This window comes from Catharus ustulatus, chromosome 27 (assembly GCF_009819885.2).
Source record: "Catharus ustulatus isolate bCatUst1 chromosome 27, bCatUst1.pri.v2, whole genome shotgun sequence".
Lineage (NCBI taxonomy): Eukaryota > Metazoa > Chordata > Aves > Passeriformes > Turdidae > Catharus > Catharus ustulatus.
Genome location: NC_046247.1, coordinates 3,507,708 through 3,532,863, shown reverse-complemented (window position 1 = coordinate 3,532,863; position 25,156 = coordinate 3,507,708). Strand labels below are relative to the sequence as shown.

The following is a 25,156-nucleotide window of genomic DNA, read 5'->3' as shown; positions in this document are numbered from 1 at the left end:
ACTGGCATCAGGGTAAAAATAGAGGAAACCCAGCAACATTTCAGACAGAAAACCATAAATTTACCAGAGATTGTACCCACAGGAGTTTATTTTGTTCCCACATTTCCCACTAATTGCCAAGAAAATCTGTAACCTAATGTCAGTTCCACACATCCTCCAAATCAGTGCTATAATTAGGTTATTTTGAAATAAGGAAATAAAAAAGTTTGTTTAATTTTACCTTTTCTTTCAGTAGCTTTCCCCAGAGCACGGGGGGAAGCTGCAGTCAAGACAATTATAAAGAGAATTAAAAAACAAACAATATATTCTCCAACATCCATCCCAGCAGGTGTGGGGGTTAAGGAAAAAACACACCAACACAATAAATAATTCTGGTTGACATTTCCTTCCCTGGTCCTGCCAGATGCAGAACGATCCTCTCAAAAATTACACCAGGATTATAAAATTGCATTTAATGATCCTCACAATAAAAATATTTCCATTCTCATCTTTCAGGTGCACAGGAATGCTGTTCCCCTTTGGGTATTTATTGGAATCCATCCTCCTGCTGACCTGGAGCTGCCAGGAATGGGTGGGAGCTCCTCTGTTTTCAGCTGCATGGGTCAGTGTTTTCAACTCTGGAGAGAACTCGTGTTTGGAGCAGTTTTCCCTCCATCCATGGCACTGCCAAGGCTGACAGATCTCAGATCTCATCTGGAAACTCCTCACCCGGATTTTCACTCAATTTTCTTTTCATTTCCTGCCCAACACTTAATTTTAAATGCATTACCTTCCACGCATCAGGTTCACTCCGTGTGTCCTGCCTAGCCCAGCACATCCATCCCCATCCTTCCTTGCCTTCCAGGGAAATATAAATCAGTTTTCCAAGTGAGAAACACAGGAGGCAGTAGAATTTTTTATCTGTGAGACAGCACTTAGCACTTGCAGGGATTCATTAGGCCTTGTGGCCAAGATTCCGCTTAACGCACCCAAATAAATACCTGAAATAATCACCAAATTCATCCTGTCCTAAACTTTGTCGATGTGTTCTTCCCCCTCCAGATAAAACCTCATCGCTTGTGTTCTAATCTGAGTTGGTTTAGCTCCAGCTCAGGTTTGCAGATGAAAAACCTCCCTTCTATTAAAACTCCAACTTCTAGTTTAAAAAAAAAAAAAAAGAAAATTGTTTTCCCTCTCTTCCCCTCCCCCAGCCCCCAAAACACCTCTTTTTTTAGACAAACCAAATAAATTGAGCCTCTCCAGACTCAGGTTTTTTAAATTCAGAACAATTCCCTGCTTTACTTCCAAGAGGGGAGAAACAGGGCCCAGCATTGTCCCCTCTCTCCACGGGATCCCCGTGTCACACACCCAGAAAAATCAAACAGTAGCTTGGCTGTGGTGTCCCAACCACAAAATAATATGTTTATTTTTTTTCCACCACTTTTTTTTTGTTTGTTTGTTGTTGTCATTTTATTGATAAAAACTACACAAAAACTAACTGATCATAATAATTAATTAAAAAAAAAAAACAAACAAAACCAAAACCCAAACCAAAAAACAACGTTACACATTCTGCTGTGTTTTAGAAATTGTGTCAGCCAGTGAGTTGCACTAAATGCTCTTTAAAAGATTTTCCTTCTGATCCGTTTCAAGCACTTCACTTCCATTTTGGTTCCCAAACGTCCATGAATTTAACAAGCACCACTGGCCTGGAAATCTGAGTCGTGACTCCGTTGCAGTATTTCCCCATTTTTTTTTAGAGCCCGAAAAGGAATTAGAGTGTCAACAATGAAGCACAATGAAGATAAAAAATCAAAAGCCCCCTCCATAGTGTACAGCCTGTGTCTTAAATGTACATGCACCCGAGTTTCTTTGTTTCTGCTGCATCAATTGCCAAGGTCCTTTTGGTTCAACATAAGCTTTAATGCCCATGTCTGAAGGTTGAAATATTAACGCTTGACCACTTAAAAAACAACCAAAAAAAAAACCCCAACAAAAAAAAAAAAACAATCCCCGAAAGGAAAAAAGAAAATATAGAGCTATCTTTTGTCGGTTTAAAAAGAACAAAAATAGTCAACGGATCTTTGTAATAAACACTTAATAAGGGAACATGGCTGACCCTCCCCAGAGCCTCGCCCTCCCCACCCCGTTTATTTTTACCTGTGGTTCTCCTTCCCTGGAACCGTGCAATGTAGAAAAATCAAATATACAAACAAAACTCTTAATCCATCCCTTTATGTAGCTAGAGTGAAATCTATTTGCTGCCGCCGTCGTCGCTGCCGTTCTTTTTAATAAGAACTCGACAATCTCTCTCTTTAATATTTACATCGAGGAACTCGTCGGGAAAGTTTAAAGCAAAGAGAATCCCGCAGTTCTCCGCGCGCGGGCGTTCCATCCCCTGCCCTCGTTGGGAACGGTGGCGTTGGGGCGCCTTGCCTGGCTGTCCCCAGAGGAAAGGTCCCTGCCAGAGCCGGCCCCGTCAGTTGGGTATTCTCTCGATGTAGATGGCGGGCGCGGCCGAGCGCGCGATGGTGGCGATGAAGCTGTGGTCCCGGCCCAGCTCCAGGCCGGAGGGCTCGGCCGGCTCGCGGGACACCGTCTCGTAGCCCTTGTTGACGTGCAGAGGCTTGTGGGCCTGGCAGTAGCCGATCACGGGCTGGTCATAGCTGTAGTAGGGTAAAGTCTTCATGTGGTGAGGGACCTGCAGCCAGAAACGGGAGCAGAGAACAGCGAATGTCAGCACCGGGGTGAGCCTTGTGTTTGTGCAGCAGAAATCCCAGCTCAGCCTCAATCCCCCGGGATCAGCCCATGGGAGAAACCCCAGAGAGTTGCCTGCAGCACGTTCAGGTCCCTCTGGAGCAGCACTGCCTGCCTGGAGAGCTGTGGGCATTCAGCCTGGAGGAGGAGATGGTCCAGGGGGATTTTGGAACCTCAGGGGGCTGATGGAGAGGAGGGAGAGGGACTTCTTATATGGGCAGTGGTTTTACACTGCCAGAGGGCACAGCTAGGTGGGATGTTGGGCAGGAATTCCTCCCTGTGAAGATGTGAGGGGCTGGGATGGAATTCCCAGAGGAGCTGTGGCTGCCCCTGGATCCCTGGCAGTGTCCAAGGCCGGGCTGGAACAGCCTGGGACAGCAAAGTGTCCCTGCCATGGCACTGATGGGATTTAAAGTCCTTATTTTTGGGTCCTTCCCAACCCAAACCATTCAAGGATTCCATGATCTGTGTCCCCACTCCTGGATGGACCTCCCACCCGGCAGTGCTGGAGCCAGAGCAGAGGGAGCTGGTCTCCCTCCCTCTTTCCCTCTCCCCAGTTTGTGGGCAGATGTTCAAACTGCTCAATTCTGACTCTTTTGGCTGACCCAGCTCAGAAAAACAAACCAAGGGGTTTGTAAACCCAGCAGCTTCCAAAAACCTTTTCCCAGTGCCTGGAAAGGCGCTGAGTGTTTCCAGAGCGCCCAGACCAGCCTGGGAATGTCAAAGGCAGAGCCAGCTGGCAGCAGGGGTGGTGCCAGCACAGCTGGAACAGGGGTTTATTCCCTGGTGCCAGCACAGCTGGAACATCTGTTTATTGCTTCCAGGACAAAGCTGCTCACCCAAGGTCACGATTCCCCGCGTTCTTTATCTTCCAACCTCCCCAAGACAAACACTGTCAGAGCAGCTCCACTGCTGCTCACCAGAGCTGAGCACATCCACACCTTGTACAAATGTATTTCCAAACCCTGCCAGTTCCATCCTGAATCCCAACTCTTCGTTATGTAAATCCTCAGAAACTGCCAGCCCCCCATCTGCTTTTTCCTTTTTTTTTTTTTTTTCCCCTTCCATAAATATTCTACGCTTGCAAATGTTAATCCTACGACTAAATATGATTTATGGCACAACATCAGATACAAATCTTTGCAGATAATTTTATCATCTGCAAGAGATGAGCTGATCAAGTCGAAAGAAATATGCTCTGAGGGAGAAAAACACATGCAGCAGGAGAGAGAGAGGCGAGAGTTGATTCTAACGCTGCCAGCAAACCTGAGCTCATTATAGCTGGAGATATCCTACACATAATCCAATATTGGAACAAATGCCTTTTGATTTTCCAGGCTAAACTTTGAGTGAAGGCCACAGAGCTAATTTCTCCCAAATTTTCATTGCTCGGTGCACTTCATCCCAAAAAAAGCATGGAAAAAGCAAAGGCATTAAGGCTAATTGGGAAGTTTTGCAGGGCTAGAGTTCCTCTTGATGTGGATCCCCTGCAGAACGCTGGAGAGATCCCAAAATCCTTCCAAGAGCTGGGATTCAGCTGCAAATGTGATGTGACACGCCAGCTGAGTGGCAGGGATGTGGAGGACAAGCTGCTGGGTGGAACCTGATGGGACAGCTGTGCTCACTTGTGGATTCACAAGAAGCCAGATCTCCCCTGGATAGAGCAATATCTGTGCCAGCCCCTGTCAGGGCTGAGTTTGGCCTCAGCTTTAAGGCAGCTCTTTATGGGTCCATAAAAGCCAAGGAGTGTTTGTGTTCTGGAGAGCTGAGGGATGGAGGTCCTGGCTGGCAGCAATAACACACAGCCCATTAAGCACCTGGGGCCTGGCTGCAAGCTCCAGATGGGACTCAGAGGCACCAGCATGCCCACAACAAGTGAAACACGAGGTTTTCCAGCCCTTTTCCAGTGGTTTTATAGAATCTCTCGCTAATTTTCACTTCCAAAGTCTGTGCAGGTATAAATCACAGCAGTAAGGGTTGCTGGGTGGAGGGAGGGTGGATATTCTTTATCAAGTGTGAAAAATAAAACAAAAGGGGTGTATCAGGTTAGTTTGCAGGTTGAATAAAATCAGGATGGTTCAGGTTAATTTGTAGAGCAATTTTAGGATAACGAGGGGTTCTCAGGCCTTGTGGTGCTCTTCTTCTCCCTATTTTGGAGCCTGGATTTCACTAAGGGAAATTAAAGAAATAATTGTGTCAAATGAATGTGAGAAGCTTTGTCCTCCAGTAAAGACTGAGGACAGAGGTGTCACCACCCCTGACAGCCCTTGGGCTGCCTCTGGAGCCCAGAAAACAACCACAAGAGCAATTCAAACCCTCCTGGTCAAAGGGAGGACACCAGGGCTGTCCCACAAAGAGTCCTGTCCTTCCCTGGAAAATAACTTTGCATTTTCAGGAAGGCACAAGGGCTCAGTTTTTATTTACACTGAGGTGACTGCAGGTGACACCTGAGCCCCACCAAAGCTTTTCCAGGACACAGCCTTGGCTGTGGAAACTGCTGCAAATGTGGGGACAATTGTGCCAGCACTCATCCAGTAGAATGATGGAAAACACTGATGATGCTGTTCACTCCACACAAAGCTGTTACTATTCTATTTTTACAGATTCACAGATCAACAAAACACATTCCAAATCACCTAAGTTGCAGAGAATTAATTTTAGAAGTGTTTTTCTCCTAGGTTCTGAGGTAATTTCTTTTTTTTTTTTTTCACTCCTGCTATGGAACTAATACCTGAGACACTCAGATGTGACCTTGCACAAGTCATTTTATGAGCTGGAAAATGAGAAGCCTCAGTCCTGCCCCTGCTCGTCCTTGGAGTCTGGAGCTCTTTGAGGTGAGGGCTGTTTGTGCAGGGACTGAAACAACCCAGCTGTGACCTAAGCTGAGCCTTTTCAGCTGCTTTAGCCACCAAGAGACAAAAAAATAAAAAGCAGATCCAATGCCAGTGAAATAAATTAAGAAAACCCGCAGACAAATAAATACAGCCCTGGGGTTGTGTCCTTAAGCACTAGAATGGGCTGGTGGTGGAGTCCCCTTCCCTGGAGGGATTTAACATGGAATCAGGGAATGGTTTGGTTTGAAAGGGACCTTAAATCCCATCAGTGCCACTCCTGCCATGGCAGGGACAGCTCCCACCGCCCCAAGTGCTCCAAACCAGCCTTGGACACTTCCAGGGATCCAGGGGCAGTCACAGCTCCTCTGAGCTCCTGTATCTCTTCACAGCCTTTTCTGAAAATTTTCCATTTGATTTTCCTCTTTTCATTTCCATTTTAATTTCTAAAACCAGCACTGCCCGATTCTTAGCTGAAGTGCTGAAAGTTTTTGCAGCAGGACAAGACAAACCAGGATGAGAAGGAGCTCCAAAGCCAGTGACACACAATGAACATTTTGGGTTTAGCCCATGTATGGCAGAACTCTCTGCCCATCCTTCCCTGGGAGGATGTGAGGGGCTGGGATGGAATTCCCAGATTTGCTGTGGCTGCTTCATCCCTAGAAGTGTCCAAGGCCAGGCTGGAGCACCCTGGGACAGTGGGAGCTGTGGGACCCACAGTGGGACCAAATGAACTTTGGGATCCCCTCCAACCCAAATCATTCCAGGGCTCCATGTGCTACTTGGATGTGATTTTGGGGAGGAATTCCTGGCTGGGATGGAATTCCCAGATTTGCTGTGGCTGCTCCTGGATCCCTGGAATGTCCAAGGCCAGGCTGGAGCACCTGGGACAGAGGGAGGTGTCCCTACCATGGCACTGATGGGATTTAAGGTCCCTTCCCACCCAAACCATTCCATGGTGATTTTATTATTCCATCCAAAATTGCAAACAGTTAATTAAGCCAAGCCTGGAGCTGTTCCCTGCCAGAGCTGGGAGGGTTCAGTTTGGGCTCTAGGCCTGGATTAGTTTCCCATTATTGATTTCTCAAGCCCACACCCCACAGATCTCCACTCTAAACTTATTAAATGCTGCATCCAAGCAGCCACACACTTCAAACAGAGCTCCTGTTACCAGCACGATTTACATAAATCCCCAGCCACGGGAGGAAGACAAAAGATTTAGCAGTGGGAATTTAAGGGATGCAAATCCTGCCTGTCAAAGTCCAAGGGACACTGGAGAGGTTCCCAGCTCAGCAGCTTTGCTGGAGCACAAGTGCTCTCCTCAAAACCTGCTGGAGTAGCTGGAGCCACCCAAAATTCAGGGACATTCAGGCCTGCATGAAAAAGGTATTATTACCCAAAATTCAGGGAAATTCTGGCCTGCATGAGAACAGTGTTACCCAAAATTCAGGTTGATTCTGAATTGAAAGGTGTTACTCAAAATTCAGGTTGATTCAGGCCTGCATTGAAAAGGTGTTATTACCCAAAATGCAGCGAGATTCTGGCCTGCATGAAAACGGTGTTACCAAAAATTCTAGTTAAATCTGGCCTGCATGAAAACGGTGTTACCCAAAATTCAGGTCGATTCTGAATTGAAAGGAGTTACTCAAAATTCAGGTTGATTCAGGTCTGCATTCAAAAGGTGTTATTACCCAAAATTCAGGGAGATTCTGGTCTGCATGAGAACGTTGTTACCCAAAATTTAGGTTGATACTGAATTGAAAGGTGTTACTCAAAATTCAGGTTGATTCAGGCCTGCATTGAAAAGGTGTTATTACCCAAAATTCAGGTTAATTCTGGCCTACATGAAAAGGTCTTATTACTCAAAATTCAGGTTAATTCTGGCCTGCATGAAAAAGGTGTTTTCTAACATGCCTTGCCCACTTTTCCTCTGACAGCCACCACTGATGTTCAGCTCAACTCAGGCATCCAAACATACAAATGCAGGTACCCACACTGCAATCTGGATTCTTTGTCCTTTACATTTCTTTGACACTGCACTGAATTCTATCAGTTTTATTCAGGTTGAGAATATCACACAAGAAAGTTCTATTAAAAATAGAGTTTAGAATTCAGCCTGGACTTCTGGTTTTTGTAGGTGCAGCCATCAAAACCCAGATTTTTAGCCAAACATCAATACAGATCCTTATCCTGGAACTTGGAAAGCACAGCAGTAGGGATGCAGCATTGCCATATTCCCACTGGGATCCGGGAGCTTTCAAGGATTTGGACTGGGGTTGGAGTGACCTCATTTCCAGAGTGCTTTTCTCTCCCTCTCACCTCTTCTGTGTTCAACACTCTCACACATTCTTAATTCCTCGCTCTGCCTCCCAACAGGACCCTCAGACAAGCTGGAATCCAGCCCAACATGATCTCTAGGATGTGACACCTCCCTGCCAAGTAATTCCAGGAGGGAATACCAAGCTCTGTGCCCAGCTGCAGCTCCTGCTCTGGTATTTCCCTCTGTGCTCACAGCAGCCTCATTGCAGTGCTAACTCCTCGGGGATCAGGCAGAGATGAACTCTCTGCCTCACCCAGAATCACTTCAGCCGGATGAAATCACCCATCTCAGGTTGAAACAATTCCCTGGTGTTTGTTAAATCAAAGTTTGGCCGCCCAGGTTTTGGGAACAGGTTTATTGTGTGGTGGAAATACGATGAGTTTGTTCTTTGTGCCCATTTTGGAGGACGGATCCCTCACCATCAGTCATCCTGCAGAGCAGGAAAGTCTTTGTGGAGCCTCAGGAACGGCCTGGATGTCTGGGTGACTCACTGCCAGAATTCCCAACAGGAGACAGGGATGTAATCTATGGAAGGACTGGCGAGCCCAGCGGTCTCTGGGGAGAAGTTTGGATGGAGTGGAGCTTGTTTTATCCCTGAAAGGAGATGGTGCAAAGGCTCACACTGTCACAGGAACCTCAGACAAATTACTGCTCCAGAAAGAGCCTAAACCCCAGATCCTGGCAGGGAAAATGCTGCATTTTTGAGTCCCAGACTGTCTCAGCTGCCTCAGTCTGGACACCTTGGCTTCATCCAGGTTTAGACACTGCAGTTCAAACCCTTCAGTTCTGGTGGCTCTGTTTTAAAGAGGAGGAACATCCTGGTTTGAAAACTCAGCACCTGCTCTGTCCCTCCTGCTAGAGGCTGACAGGACACAACCAGCCCTGCCCTACAGGGCACACATTTCCCTTTTCAAACAATAAAAACGCACACGAATATTCTCTGGTAGTTGAACATCATCTGGTTTCACATTTGCTGCAATCTCTAATCCAGGTAAGCTGATTCCCGTGGAAATGCTTGCCCAGGTAATGATTGCATGAATTAATTACACACAGCTTTAGGAGCTGTCCATATGCAGTGGAAACTCGGAGTTACAAAACGTGGAAGCGATGTTTTCTCATTAGCGCTAATATTTAGTCTCAGAGCACCATGACTTCATTGGTGAATTAGCATCAGAGCTGTTGATAAATCAAATTCAGAGTTCATTTCCAAGCCGATCATAATTTAGAGTAAAAATAAGCAAGATGTTCTGTGGTGGCGCGGCGATTAGCGGAGCATGCGGCTTCACCTCAGAGACAGATTGATTGGGCACATTAGGCAGACAGAGCTGGGATAAACAATTCCAGCGCATTTCACGCCACTGAAAAATCACAGGCAACAGCCCTGGAACATCCCTTTGGAGGCAGCACAGAAAAATATCCCTATTCAGAAAATGCCCCATCAAACATCCCCATCAAACCCGTTCCGAGGGACAAACACGGGCGCTGAGCTGAGTGTTGAAATATGAGCAGGTCTGTGTGTTCTGCTTCCACTTGGAACAAGCACAAAAAGCCTGGCTGCTTTTTGGAATAGACCTTTTGTTCTGCAATCCGTGTTTCCTCAGGTAATTCTCATATTGATTACCTACAAAAAATCAAAACCTTGTTTATTAAAACATTTAGGCGCCTGGCATCGGCGTGCTCGGCTCTGAGGAGGGTTTTTGAGCTCTGCTGTCACTGAGCTGGTCCCTGTGACATCTGAGCAGCTCAGGAAATCTGCCAGCTGCAGTTTTGAGGTTTTAGGTGAAGGTCTTCAAGCTCCTTAATTAGCCCAGGAGTTCTGAGAGTTGTGGATCCCACTGGGAGGTTGGTGCCTCCCTTAGGGACAAATCGTGGAGCAGCTTTGGGTATCTGGGATTGGAGGTGCCATTCCCACAATCATCTCCTGAAATTCCACCTCCAATTTACTTCCTGCAGACAGGATCTGTGGTTAGGCCTGCTCTCTCTTCTTTCCTCCCAAGTCACATCCATGGCGCCTTGAGGGAGGAGGCGGCTGGAGAAAAGGTCCCACGAGGCATTGAGCCACTGCCCCAAAATCAGGAGTGCCAGAAGAAACACCCACTGTCAGTTTTCTCCAGGAAACTCAGAACAACCTGCTGAAAATCCACCAAGGACCGGTGTTCCATGGGAATGGGGCAGTTCCTGATGTGTCCCACAGGGATGGGGCAGTTCCTGATCTGTCCCACAGGAATGGAGCAGTTCCTGATCTGTCCCACAGGGATGGGGCAGTTCCTGACCTGTTCCATGTGGAATTAGACAGTTCCTGATCTGTTCCATGGGAATGGGGCAGTTCCTGATGTGTCCCACAGGGATGGGGCAGTTCCTGATCTGTTCCATGGGAATGGGGCTGTTCCTGATCTGTTCCACAGGGATGGGGCAATTCCTGATCTGTCCCACAGGAATGGGGCAGTTCCTGATCTGTCCCACAGGGATGGGGCAGTTCCTCATCTGTCCCACAGGAATGGGGCAGTTCCTGATCTGTCCCACAGGAATGGGGCAGTTCCTGACCTGTTCCATGTGGAATTAGACAGTTCCTGCTCTCTTGAGCTCTTGTGCTCACACAAACAAACAGGAACATAAATCCAAGTGTTGTACAGAGTTAAGTTTGTCTGAACTAAAGCTCATATTTTCCTTGGATTCCCTTCTCTGCTGGCTGCTTCCCCTTGTTTTACTCTTATTTCCACTGTAATTCTGCAAACAGATCCTATGAGCATCCTGTATCTCTGGAAGTGTCCAAGGAAGGCTTCTTCAATGCATGGAATGGATTGTTTTTCCTTACAAAAATCTAAGCTGGAGATAAAAAGGGTTTTTTGTTTGGCATATCTCAGACCATGTCCTAGTGAAAAAAAATTGTTGTCAGTGGAAATTTGGAGCCTAAATTCTACAAAATTATCATTAATTTTATTCAATTCTTGTATTTCTATGGAAATGGGATCCCAAAATTGGCATGAACTGACAGAAGAGAGGTCTTGGTATGGAAAATGTAGAGAAACAACAGACTGGAGACACAGGACAAAGATGCTGCAGCCCCCAGCTCCTTCTCCAGGCCCTATTAAAGATCTCTTTGTAGTTCATAAAAAGCCAACTGATAATTAATAACTACAGGAATTAAAGAAACATCATTGTGTTAGATGTGATTAGAGGCATATTAACCTAAGAAATTGCACATCTTGATAATAAGCAATTTAGGAATCTAAGGGATTATATAATAGTTCATAAAATTGGTCAATTTAATACAAACTGAACTAAAATGCAGCTATTAATTTCTAATTTGAGATGAAAGTATCCACCAACTTTTAAACCAGGCCAGACTGGGTGCACCGAAGAGAGAACTTTATGATTTTTTGGGTTGCCCTTGCCAAGTGCATTCCAGGTTTAAAGCCCTGTAACGTCACCCTGACAGTTCCACTGACACTGTGAACTGGATTTGAAGCTTTCCTTGCCCTCCCTACAGATAAATTCCTAATCCTTCCCTCCAATCACACAAATGCCTTCTGCTTTAAAGCAGAACATCTCCACGGACTCTTTAACTGAGTGTGTTTTTCTAGAGATCAGGAGAAAAATCATCCACACCCCACTGCTCCCTCCATGGGCAGATTTGATCTTTCAATCAGGAAATGAAAAGGTTTCCCTAAAGGAAACTCCCAGAAAGAAGAAAAAGCCTTCTAAGCCTTGTTATTGTTCCTTGGGCAAAATATTTCTTTTAAATGGCTTGATGTGTTTTTTATGGCGTGTCTGGCTCCTGACGAAAAGCCCCACTGATGAAAAGCTCGGCATGAGATGCACAGGAACCTTTGATTTTCTGCCATGGAGGGCCAATCAAATAAACAAACTATCTAGATATTCTAATTAGAAAGCCATTAATAATTGCTTTGAGTGCTCTTGGGGTCGTTTCCTATGGAAGTTGATGGGGATGGAAGCCTGGGGGTCAAACAAAGCTTGGGGACAGCAATGAGTCCCTCAAACACAGCCCAGTCCCTTGGGTTCCTTATCCACAGGCACAAGAAACCCATTGGGAGCCTCTCCATATCTTTGGGTGCCCAGATGCACAGACCTTCCAAAATTGAAGTCAGCTCAGCTTTTATTTAGACACTTAAAGCTCTTTTTTTCCCCCAGAAGTTTGTGCTCCCCACTCCTGGCCGAAGTGAATTTGAGCTCAACCTCTCAGGCCAAGCCAAAGGTGCCTCCAGCCCAAGGCACCACAACGAAGGAGTAGAGAAAGTGTCAGGAATCTCATAATGATTCCCCCAGATCGTTCTCCTGACCTCCAGCACTCCCAGCTTGCTGAATTCCTGCCATTCCAGCCCCAAAACTCCATGGAGCTGGACCTTCCATGAGCCTGGACCTTCTGGAGCCAGAGCATCATGTAGGGGATGGGGTTCATTCTTCAAAAAAAGAATTCTGGCAATAAAGGAAAAGGTGCAGCTGCTCTTCCATGTGGTGATCCAAAAGATGGCAACCTGCTCCCTCCATTACTCCCAACAAATAAATCCAGGATTTAATAGGAACATCTGATAATGTTGCTGCCACGGTGACAGATGAAGGTGCTGCAGAATGAGTGGAATAAGTCTCTGTCTCATATTCAAACACTGCTTTTCATTAGATCTGCCCAGAATTGATGGGCTGCAAAAGAGCACTCCAGGAATTGATGGCTTCTCCAAAGGTTTTTAAATACTGTTTCAAGTTGTGCATTGATCCTGTACATCAAGAGAACAAAACTGTGTTTCCTAAAGCAGGGGGAACATGACTCAAATCGTACAATATTTGGGCCCGAAGACATGAGAAGGTATAAACAAAAAACCTCATGACTGGTGATTAAACCCACACCAGTGTGAGAAGAAAGGGATAAAAGAAATGAGAAATTTTCCTTCACTGTTATCCATTTATCCTAGACCCTAAAGGTTTTGGCTGCAGTCAGGTGAGTCTCAATCCATTTTGATTAAAAAAATGCTTAGAGCAACATTTGTAATTGGCATATTTGTAATTGGCACATTTGTAATTGGCACCAACTCCATTTAATATGGCAATAATAAAAATAAAAATTATATCCAGCCGCTGCACCCCCACCAAACTCTAAAAGGACAAAATCCTCCTCTGCCATAATTTGAAATTCAATGTTCAATGCTGGCCTAAAAGAGCAGATAATTTGGGGTTTTTTTAGTCATCTCAAGGGGTTTTTCTCTACAGAAAATGGGTGTCAAAGGAAGGATTGAGAAGGGAAAATGAGAGAGATGCTCCTGCTGCTGTTTCAGCTGAGCTGGGCTCAGCTGGGCTGCAGCAGCCTCTCCACACCTGGAGCTGCTGAGCAGGAACGTCTGAAACTCAGGAGAAGCAGGCAAAGCCTCACGAGTGGGAACTGAGCACAGTCCTAGGAATTACTCATTTCTGCTGAGGAAACAGGGAGAGAAATTCCCTCCAGAGGGAGAGAAGCCACCGGCACTCCCGGCTCCTCGGACACAGAGGGAGCTCCTGTTTGTGCTGGAGGTCCCAGCTGGGTTCCATTCCTGGGACATCCCAAGGTTTTCATTGCCTCCACTGTCTCCCAGCAGAGGAACTGGTGAGCTGGAGCAGAATTCAGAATTCCTTCTCTTCCTGGCCGTGTCACTTCCATCAGCCCCGAGGAAAACGCACATCCTGACCCTGGGAGCAAATCCATCCCCAGCTCCAAACCCAGGGAAAGAAAAGAAAAGGAGAGGAGAGGAGAGGAGAGGAGAGGAGAGAAAAGGAAAAGGAAAAGGAAAAGGAAAAGGAAAAGGAAAAGGAAAAGGAAAAAGAGGAAGAGGAGGGGGAAGGGGAAAAGGAAAGGAAAGGAAAGGAAAGGAAAGGAAAGGAAAGGAAAGGAAAGGAAAGGAAAGGAAAGGAAAGGAAAGGAAAGGAAAGGAAAGGAAAGGAAAGGAAAGGAAAGGAAAGGAAAGGAAAGGAAAGGAAAGGAAAGGAAAGGAAAGGAAAGGAAAGGAAAGGAAAGGAAAGGAAAGGAAAGGAAAGGAAAGGAAAGGAAAGGAAAGGAAAGGAAAGGAAAGGAAAGGAAAGGAAAGGAAAGGAAAGGAAAGGAAAGGAAAGGAAAGGAAAGGAAAGGAAAGGAAAGGAAAGGAAAGGAAAGGAAAGGAAAGGAAAGGAAAGGAAAGGAAAGGAAAGGAAAGGAAAGGAAAGGAAAGGAAAGGAAAGGAAAGGAAAGGAAAGGAAAGGAAAGGAAAGGAAAGGAAAGGAAAGGAAAGGAAAGGAAAGGAAAGGAAAGGAAAGGAAAGGAAAGGAAAGGAAAGGAAAGGAAAGGAAAGGAAAGGAAAGGAAAGGAAAGGAAAGGAAAGGAAAGGAAAGGAAAGGAAAGGAAAGGAAAATTCCTCTTCCACAGGGGGTGATGCTGTTCAGCCCAGCAGAGGAATTCTTCACCCATTGGGGGTGATGTTGTTCACCCTGGCAATTCCTCTTCCACTGGGGGTGATGCTGCTCAGCCCCTCAGCTCGAGGAAAAGCCACCTCCCTGCACCCCCGAGGCTCCCTGTCTGCCCAACTACAAAGATACTCCTGGTAGTTACAGCTGTGTAGCTCACCCTCACTCCTGTGTGTCAAAATGAGATGCTGCAGAGTCAAACGGGGACTCCAAGCTCCTAAAAATCCCTGAAACCCTTGGATATGGAATGCTACAACTCGGTGTGTTGCTGGAGCCTCTCTCACGGTGACAGAGGCGTTCTGCCACTGCTCATCCCTGCCAGGCAGAGCAGGGAGGCGACAGCAGCATCGTCACCGTGCTCCAAACACTGCTGGAATGGCAAACAGGGAGGGCAGGAGGGGCAGGGCAGGGGCTCAGTCACACCCTCCAAAAATTAATCACAAACAGGGCTTCGTGCTTCTGTCTCGTTCTGCAGAATCTGCCGGTACCAGAGATCAAGGGAGCAGAAAATGAATGGGAGAGTGTCCAGCATTGCAGGCAGGGACATTCCCCAGTGAGAGAATTCTCTGCTAATACTCTACATTAAAGAAATTACTTTTTCATTCCTCTGGGCATGTGTGCAGGGGAATCATCATCATCATCATCAATATGTAGAGGCATTTCAGAATCTCTGAGAAGACTGAAACAGAGGTGGTAGGGAATATCCTGGGTTTAGCAATCTTTGCTGCTACAGAACTGAGAGAATCCATTCAATTATTACATGAAACAATGGGAATTATTAGTGAGTAACAGTTTAGGGACACTTTTAAAGCAGAAAGGAATTTGGGGATGTCATTAAAAAAACTCCCAAACCAAGAAGCCCAGATAAACAAATTGGCAAAGCAGGCACTGTATGGCAGGAGAGGAGAGCACTGAAATGCCAGAAATTAAGGTTTAATGAGCAACAACTCTGCTGCCACAGAAGCTGTGTCTGTCCCTGGATCCCTGGAAGAATCTGAGGCCAGGTTGGGGCAGCCTGGGATAGGGGAAGGTGTCCCTGCCCATGGCATGGGGTGGGACTGGGTGGGATTCAAGGCCCTGTCCAACTCAAACCTGATTCTGTGAAATCTCAGTGAATTTGCACAGAAAATACATGGCCAAGGTGGTGAAGATATAAAGACAAAGATGCTCCAAGCTGTGCGTTCATCATGGAGGGGGAAAGCAGAAAATCTGAATTTTGCCCCATTTCCCAGCCAGCCACTCCAGACCCTGGTCCAGTTCAGAACATCCCCAGGTGTCAGAATCCCTCTGGAACAGCTGGCAGGAACCAAAGCTGCCCTTACCCGAGCTGAATCCTGGGAATATCTCTGGAGCACAGAGCTCAGACACATCCAGACACGAATCTCCTGCACAGCTGAGCACTCTTGGATGCAGCCAGGAGAGGGCTGCAGAGCACCTGGGCTGTGGAGCAGCTCTCTGCTCACGCTGTGCAAGCTCCAGGGTTTCAGCAAAACCAAACAAATCTGTCAGAGGAACATTAATGAGCAAAAGCATCTCGGGACGGTCCTGGGGCTCAGGCACAGCCCCAGTGATGGGGGAGAGGAAAAGGTTCCAAAAATCCTTCAGGAAAGTGAAATCTGTCCTGGGAGGTTTGGGAATATCTGCTGCTGGTGTCAGTGAGAGGCAGCTCCTCTGAGCAGCCAGCCAGGCACAATCCAAAGGGGTTCGAGCCACCCTGCTGCTTTCCAAGCTGGGTCAGTCTGAGCAAGGCAGTGCCAGAGTGTCCAAAGGGATCGACCAACAGGGAGTGCAGCTTTTTCAGAGTGCAGCTTTTCCTTGGTGGAACATGTGGCTGCAGCTGTTAACAGCCTCTGTGTGGGATGATTCCAGAATCCCGGAGGATTTGGGTTGGCAGGGACCTTACAGCTCATCTCTGACATGGGCAGGGACAACTTTCCCAGATGAGGCTGCTCCAAGAATTGTCCAACCTGGCCTTGGACAATTCCGGGGATGCAGGGGCAGACACAGCTTTTCTGGGAATTCCATCCCAGCCCTCTCCTCCCTCACAGGGAGGAATTTCTTTCCCTCTCCTGGATCTCCACCCTCTGCAGCCAGCTGGAGCAAACACCCAATGGCTTCACCGCTGAGATCCAGGTGTGATCCTGACCTGCTCCCTGCCTGCACGAGGGTGAAACACCAGCAGAAGAAACCTAAAGACAAACAAACCCAAACAAACCCCTCCCCATCCAAAATCTGCCGTTTGCTGTGCCCAGGGGCCTCGACAAGAGCTGGAGCTGCTCTTGGTACCCGAGGCTCGTGCGCTCAGCGAGCCCTTGCCCTGCAGAGCTTGTACTCCAGACAGCAGTGACAGATGAAGGGTGGGAGAAAGGAAAATAGCAAACAAGAAAAAGATCTCGCACAGATTGAGGGACAGATTTTTCCACGAGCCAAATACACGAATACAGAGCTTTTATCCCCAGATGACTCCCCTCATCATGTGGCCGCAGCGGCTCCGTGTGTGTGTTTGGGAGTGGAGGCAGCCCAGGAGAGCAGCTCTGAGGAGCACAGGAGCTGGTGGAGAGTACATGGTGTCCACACATCCACCCTGCGAGGGCTGGCACCAGACAGGCTCCCAAAAACTCCCAGGAGGAGCAGAAAAACAGGCCTTGTGCTCCTCCAGCATCCACAACATCCACCCTGTGAGGGCTGACATCAAACAGGCTCCCAAAAACTCTCAGCAGCAGAAAACCAGGCCTTGTGCTCCTCCAGCATCTACAACATCCACCTTGTGAGGGCTGGCACCAAAAAGCTCCCAAAAACTCCCAGCAGCAGCAGAATGGGCCTTGCTGCTCCTCCAGCATCCACCACATCCACCTTGCAAGGATTGACACCAAAAAGCTCCCAAAAACTCTCAGTAGCAGCAGAACATGGTGCTCCTCCAGCATCCACATCCATTCTGCAAGGATTGACACCAAAAAGTTCCCAAAAACTCTCAGCAGCAGCAGAGTGGGCCTTGCCGTCCCCTTAGCATCCATAACATCCACCCTGCAACTATTGACACCAAACAGGCTCCCAAAAACTCCCAGCAGCAGCAGAAAAAAAGTCCTTATTGCTCCTCCAGCATCCACAACATCCATTCTGCAAGGATCGACACAAATCAGGCTCCCAAAAAATCCCAGCAGCAGAAAAACAGGCCTTGCTGCTCCTCCAGCATCTACCACATCCACCTTGCAACTATTGACACCAAAAAGCTCCCAAAAATTCTCAGTAGCAGCAGAACCTTGCTGATCCCCCAGCATCCACATCCGTTCTGCAAGGATTGACACCAAAAAGCTCCCAAAAACTCTCAGCAGCAGAAAAACAGGCTTTGCTGCTCCTCCAGTGTGAGGGATGTTACAATCAGAATAAATCTTTCCTGTATTTAATATTTTTGTGTTTCTCTAACCCCTGAGTTTCCTACTGGATTTTTTGGCTGATGTTAATGGAATCCTCAGATGTTGGGCTCTGTTGTGTGGGGTGGCCCCAGGTCAGTCACTCAAGGACCACAGTGACAAAAAGACCATCTGGGCTTTAGAACTCTCAGAATCTCAAATTCTTGCCCCAGTGTTGCAAATCAAGAACTATCAAATCCACTAGAGAAACTCCTCCAATTCAGGATAGTAAAATCGCTAAATTTTTCCTGCAGCCCAACACAGAAAATTTTATTTTATCTCCATCAAATTCAACTGGTTTTTTGCTTCATCAAATCAACAGGACTTCAAAGAATTCCTGAGGGAGCTGGGAAGGGGCTCAGCCTGGAGAAAAGGAGGCTCAGGAGGGACCTTGTGGCTCTGCACAGTCAATGACAGGAGGGGACAGCCAGATGGGATTTGGGATTTCTCCCAGGGAACAGGGACAGGAGCAGAGGGAACGGCCTCATCATGGGCAGGGGAGCTCAGGGTAGAAAATTTCCCCATGGAAAGGGTTGTAAAGAATTAGAAAAGGTTGTCCAGGGTTGTAAAGAATTGGAATAGGTTGTCCAGGGGGTGGTGAAGTCCCCATCCCTGGCAGTGCTAAGACACCGTGTGGCTGTGGCACTTGGGGCCGTGGTTCGGGGGGACCATGGTGGTGGTGTCACATTGTTAATTTTGGATTTGATCTTAAAGCCCTTTTCCAACCTTAATGATTCCATTATTCTATTTAAGTATCCATTTATTTCTCTGCAATTATGGGGTTCCCCTCCTTATTCCTCTCCCTGGAATAAAGCACATGGACTTGCACCAAAACACAAGCCCCGAGAAGGCCCAAGCCCTGCAAGACTGTGCCCAGCCTGAGGAAGAGCCTTGGAGCCTTCATCTCCGTGTCACAACGATGTCACCACGGCAGGAAGAGGGACAGGGAGTGACAAAGTCCTGCAAAGTGCTGGTGCCCAGCTGGCCAAGGCTTGACACGATTCCCCTTTCCCTCTTTGTGCTGCAGGTCTGGAGTGAGTTCAGCTTCAAACCCTTCCTACAACCCAGCACAACGGGATGCATTCCATTCCCATTCCATGGGAAAAAGGGACGGTGCCACCGACAGCCCCGGTGCCCTCTGAAAGCAGAACAAAGCTCCCAGCACTCCCTGATCCACCAGGGCCTTTGTGGGCAGCAATGAGAACAGTTTTATGGACTTGTAAAGGGGAAAAAAATGATCTGCTGGAAATGAGTCTCTTGCAGCAAGCGCTGGGAATAATGAGCAGCTGCAGCGCTGCCTGCGGAAGGTGAGGCTGAGGAAATGCAGCCTTAATGTGCACGGAGAGCAGGAACGGGGCAGGCTCCACGGGTTTTATTGGGCATGATGCAAGCATTCCGTTGTCAAAGGGAACATTAAAAAAAAAAAAAAGACAGGTTTAGGTAGGACACGTTATTTAAGCACATATTTATCTATCAGAAAGGAAACAGCTGCAGGTTGGAGGGGAGAGTGATCAACCATGGCTCCAGCAGAGCCTCCACCAGATGGTTTGGGGCTGACAAATGAGGGCGTGAGCTCTGAGGGATGTTTCCCCCTTTTGCTTGGGTATCAATACAAAAGGAGAATAATGAAGTGCATGTCTATGTGTGTTTATCCTTCCAGATGTTCTTCTTGAGAGCTCTGTGTGACTGCGCAGCTCTGCTGTGACTCCGTGACACAACCAACAGCTGGGATCTGCATGTGCAGAGTTTTATTGACCCTCATAAAATCATGGAATTACCTGAGCTGGGAGGGACCCCCTGGGGTCACTGATGCAATCCCTGGCCCTGCACAGACACCCCAAAATCCCAGCCTGGCATCCCTGGAGTGCTGTCCAAACTCTCCTGGAGCTCTGGCAGCCTCAGGGCTGTGCCCATTCCCTGGGGAGCCTGGGCAGTGCCAGCACCCTCTGGGCCAGGGGAGGTTTAGGTGGAGATCAGAAACGGGATTTTTCCCCAGAGGGGGCTCAGGCACTGAGTGTGGTAAGAGGAAAAGCTAAAAGCAAGAGGGTAAGAGTGAGAGTAAGAGAGTAAGAGCTAAGAGGAAGAGCAGGAGCTAAGAGAGAGAAGTTCCCATTATAATACAATAAATCTTCTGTGCTGAATATTCTAATTTCCTCTAACCAATCTAATACAAGATACAAATCCTATAGCATTTACATCCAGCCTGTAAGAATCATTACATTACCATACTATGTTACACTTTAAACTTCTCTTTGGACCCCTTCTGCCAAGCTAGCAGGGTCTTCTCTGACCTTTGGACCTGCTCTCCAGCAGAAGGAATTGTTCAATCAAGAGGGGATTTCTTTAGTGGCCATCCTATTGTCTTCTAGTTATTTAGTAACTAAGGTTTGGTATCTCAAAGATGGCTTTCATTGCAATCTCGCTTATGGTTTCCATATTCTCAGAATCTTTTGCTAGGCAATCATATATAGAAGGCTTTGGTTTCCATATTCTCAGAATCTTTTGCTAGGCAATCATATATAGAAGGTTTTGGTTTCCATATTCTCAGAATCTTTTGCCAGGCAATCATATTTATAAGGTTTTCCTGATTCATCTTTCCCAACAGGTAGAGATTGGAGCTGCCCCTCCTGGGTTTTCCCTCTGTCTCTGCTCCTGCAGAACAACCCCAGTGCCCTCAGCTGCTCCTCCACGGCTCCTCCAGGCCCTTCCCAACCCTCCTGTCCCTCCTGTGGCTGCTCTTTAACAGCCAGACCTCCTTCAGTCCTGTTATCCTCCAATCTTCTCCTCCAGGGGGTGATCCCAGCCTCCCCCAGCACTGCCAGGGCCATGTCCCCAAGTGCCACATCCACTACTCAATCCCCCAGAGATGAGATGGGGGACTCCACCACTTCCACATTTCATCCCCCTTGACCTTTGCTAATTTATTTATACTCAAATAAAGCGTGCAGCATCACTGAAGGAAACTGGGAATGACTTCTTGAAGCCCCCCCCGCCATGTCCCCAGGTAAATCAGAGGTTTCCTGATTTACATGAGGAGCTTTGTGGCCCTGAGAGCCCAAGAACATCATCCACCCCAGAGAACAGCAGGAATTTCTTGGCTTGCTGCAAGGGAGGGTTCCTGCATCCTAAACAGGGAAATAAGGAAATTTTTACAGATGGTTTTTGCCCTCTGGGTTGCATTGACAGGAATTCTTGCCACAAGAAAACTCTGGCTATTAGTAACCCCCCTCTCAGAGCTGTTGGAAGATGCTGAGAGAATTGCCTGTTCCTAAAAAACCTTGGTGTCATTTAGTCCCAAACTGCTTGTGGTTTGGTCTCCTCCAGGCAAATCCATTTCCTTAAATTTGTCCCTAAAAGCAATACTGCCTTTCCTGTTTTATTTTGGGTAAAGGTGAATTTCTTCTAATTTCCCCAGTCCCACATCCATATTTTCAAATCCTGAAGAAGCCTTGGGAAGCTTAAACCTAATTTTGGAATTATTACCTTTGTTCCTTTAAAAGGCAACTTTTCAGGAAGCTTTTAAGCAGCAATAAACTTCAAGAAGTTTTCTTCTTGGGGAGTTATCTGTTGATTTGTTAATTTTCAAACTCCCTTATGAGAATAAAAACGGAGTGTTTTTATCACAGAACTTTCAAGATACGTTGGTTTCAGGAAAATTTGGCCCCCTTGTATAAAATCCTAAAAGTTCCAGCTTTTTCAAGCTGATTTTTTTGGGGATAAAACACCTGGAAAATGCTTTCCAGGCTGCTGCTGATGGATGGTATTGGCCAAAACACTGCCTAGAAACAACTCTGGGGCTGCCTCTATTTCAGGCTCTTTCCAGAGGTTGGGTGTTTTTCCTCTTCCCTTAACTTTTAAAAAATCACGAGGAAAACGTGGGGAGCTGGGATATTCAGCTGGCTAAAGATGGAAACTGAATCATCTGCTGACTTTCAAAACTGTGAAACAGAGGTGAAAATTGGGGAAAATTAAGGGAGTTGGATCCCAGCCTCCTGGAACACTTCTGTAAATCCCAGAAATTCCTAATATAATGTATTTAAGTTACCTGAAAGTTTTTGGGAGTCTGTGGTTAAAGGAGGTTGTTCAGATTATTTTCTTTTTTAACTTATTAAAGTGAAATGTTGTCCAGATCTGTGTCCACTGCAGAAGGAAGGGCTCAGGATTAATCTTTAATGATTTTTAATGATCTTTAATCGTGTTTTCATGGGGGGGTTGGCACCATAAACTTGGGTCAGAGCTCCAGAAAAAAACTTCTCTGGGTTTTTTAATTCTCATTGAGGTTGTTCTGTTTAGCTTGGATCTCATCAGTGCTTAATTGTGTTAGAACCAGCATCAGCTGCCTTAAATCCTTAACTTTTATGGAACTGTGAAACTAGAAACACAGACCTGTTTCCATGTCAATATGGAAAACAGGTGGATATTATTCTCTAGATGCACAAGTGGAAGTGAAGATTTGCGGCTTACGCTGCTTTTAGTTGTGTTAATTCTGATGTGGCAGTAGATTTCCTCTGGGATGGAATTCCCAGAGGAGCTGTGGCTGCTCCTGGATCCCTGGAGTGTCCAAGGCCAGGTTGGAGCACCTGGGACAGTGGGAGCTGTCCCTGAACATGGCACTGATGGGAATGGATGAGCTTCAAGGTGCCTTTCAACCCAAACCATTCCAGGATTCCATATTTAGATGAGATTTTGGGAAGCAATATTGGGCAAGAGGCTGGGATGGAATTCCCAGAGGAGCTGTGGCTGCCCCTGGATCCCTGGCAGTGTCCAAGGCCAGGCTGGAGCACCTGGGACAGTGGGAGGTGTCCCTGCCATGGCAGGGGTGGCACTGATGGGATTTATGGTCCTTCCATCCCTAATCATTCCATGATTCTCTGGTCATGGTGCATTTTTTGATGCACTGAATTTCCATCCCAAGGATGTGATGCCTCTGAATCCCAGCGCTGGTGCTCAGCAGTGGTGTGAGCAGCAAAACCCAGCCCCAGCACCTTCCCCTCTCCTCTCCAATCCCTTTTTCCCTTGCTGCATTCCTCTTTTCTTTGCCATGGAAACTGATCTTGCCTCCCAGAGCTGGATTTTAGTATTGTTTATTAAAAGCCAAACCCCCTGGAAAGGCTCATCCCGAAGCCTGGCTGTTCCTTTGGGAATGCCATGGACATTTCCCTGTGAGCCATGTGTTAACCAGGCTGAGGGAGGAGGGGGTTGCTGTGTCCTGCCACCACTGCCCCCAAACCCGAATTGCTGTGAATGATGATGGAATGGAGTGCAGAACCGGTAATTTCCTGCCTAAAACTCCTTTAGGTGTGCTGTTCATCCCGGAATCCAGCAGCAGGGAGGGTTTGGGAGGGTTTGGAGCACAGCTGCAGTAGCTGAGCTCTCATCTTCAAAGGCAGATCTGACCCCACCGAGCTCAGCTCATTCCCACCAGCTGTTTGCTCCCACCAAAAACTGCTTCCCGTTAATTTGGGTTCTTTTGATGCTGTCAGATCCCACGCTGACCCCAACCCTCCCAGCTGGCCCCCAGCTCCTTCACCTGGTGTCCCCCTGTCCTTCTCACACCCCTGCCCACTTCTGGACCCCAGATTAACACTCTTCCATCTTTTATCTCACCAGCATCTTTTACAAATAAATCCAGAATTTGGGAATGAGCTTTCTACTCTTTTTTTTGTGAATTCTTCCAGCCAGGGCTTGATCTAAACTCAAGGAAGAAAAAAATGAGCAAAGAAACTGCAGCCCAAGCCCTCTAAAGAAGCCTGGAAAGAGCTTTTAGGTTTGAGACACTAATGGAGATTGGCAGTTTAATGCAAGTGGAACAGAATTAATGTGAAGCCTTTCCAAAGGCTGAGACCCATGGATACTTTTCCAAATGCCACATCCAGCCACAGCCCCAGCAGAGCACAGGGAGCAGCAAATGTGTGCCTGGGAGTGAGAACAACATTTTTGAGCACCCCTTTTCCTGCTGGTACCACCATCAATCCTTCTCCCAGCAATGGATTTCAGCTCATGGAATCCAAGATTCCACTGAGATTTCACTGAGATTTCTGCTGCCTCTTCCATGTGGCAACAGCCTAAATCACTCCAGGGAAACCCAGTCCTCAATTCCCTACCCAGCAATGGGAAAGGGAAGGAATTGCACAGGTTGGACCTTCCTGCAGCCCACTTGGATGAGATTTCACCTGCAGCCCTGGATTCCTGAGCCAGGCAAGGAAAGCTCCTCAAGGAAAACTTTGGCTGGGAAATACTCTGTGTCAATGAGGCAAAACACGACTAATTTGGTGCTCCTGAAGCTTTATTGTGCAATTCCAAGGAATTTCTCCTCCTCTGTAGCTAAATCTGGTAAACAGTTCCTTATAGCTGCCTTTTGTTCTTTTCCTGTGTAGGTGGGAAATGTGTTTTTCAGGAAATAAAGCCAAACCTGTCACCTATTTCAACCTATGGAAAAGTTCCTGCCACGATTAGGAGCTCACAGCCTCTTCCAGGGAAATATGAGCAGGACAGAAAAATGTGCAGTGCACTTTTAGAATATCAGGATGATTCTATTTTCAGAACTCCCGTGAAATTAAAACGAGCAGGGTGAAATTTGGGGGAGATTACTTGAAAGTTCAAGGCCATTTTGAATCTGTGCTCCAAACCATTAAAGCGATTCCTGTTTAAATCTGGAGCTGCCTGGGGGCAGCACAAGGAGCTGTCCTGAGGATCAGGCACAACAGAAACGACCAGAACATGTTCCAGATGTCAGGGCCACATCACACAGCCCAAAATCCGAGATAAGGAGCCACAACATCCTTTTATCAGTGAGAATTTACTCATTTCAAAGGAGAAGTGGGGAATGAAGCACTAATCTTAAAGAAATTAGGATTTTAGTTAAAAGTTAGAAGAAACTGGGCTTGAGATAGTTACCTGAAACTTCAATAATTGATTCCTGTCAATTTATGTTTGCTGAGCTGTGCTTGCAATGGGAAAGGATGAAACTGGTAGGTAGGTCCAAAGAACACAAACAATTGCAACCACAAACTCATTCTCTGCAAAACTGGAGCTGCCCCAAAAGCCATTTGTATTGTCATTGATAGAAAAGGTCAGGGTGAGGAAGACTCACCTTACTTCCTCCTTTTAAGACCCCTCCCCACAAAAACGAGCCCAGACTTAATTCCAGAAGCCAACCACGCTGCTTAATTGCCATTCCAGCTAATTACCATGGGAAGCAGGGGTGGGAGGGGCTGGTGTTATGAATATGAATTTGTTGGAACCTTTTGTCAATAAACAGACTCTGTGACCAGCTGTGATTGTGCAGTGTGTGTTAGAGGGTTACCTCACACTGCTGCCCAGCGCTGAATAAACATTCACTGTCTAACTTTAAATTGTTACAGAGTCTTTTGTTGAGCTGAGTGTCAGTATTAGACCAATACTCAGATTTTGGTAAATCATGGGGAGTAACCACA

General features: G+C 46.9%; 1 protein-coding gene across 2 annotated transcripts in view; it reads right to left on the bottom strand.

Moving 5' to 3' along the window:
- Positions 1-1,368: 1,368 nt before the first annotated feature.
- LRRTM4 (leucine rich repeat transmembrane neuronal 4) overlaps positions 1,369-25,156 on the bottom strand; it is a 201,139-nt gene continuing 177,351 nt past the window's right edge. Inside the window, exon 3 of one of the 2 annotated variants that reach the window (XM_033081269.1) lies at positions 1,369-2,680. In XM_033081269.1, coding sequence (XP_032937160.1) covers positions 2,459-2,680 — 222 coding nt within the window. In that variant the 3' untranslated portion in view covers positions 1,369-2,458. The remainder of the gene's footprint in view (positions 2,681-25,156) is intronic. The other variant, XM_033081270.2, reaches the window with a different exon arrangement.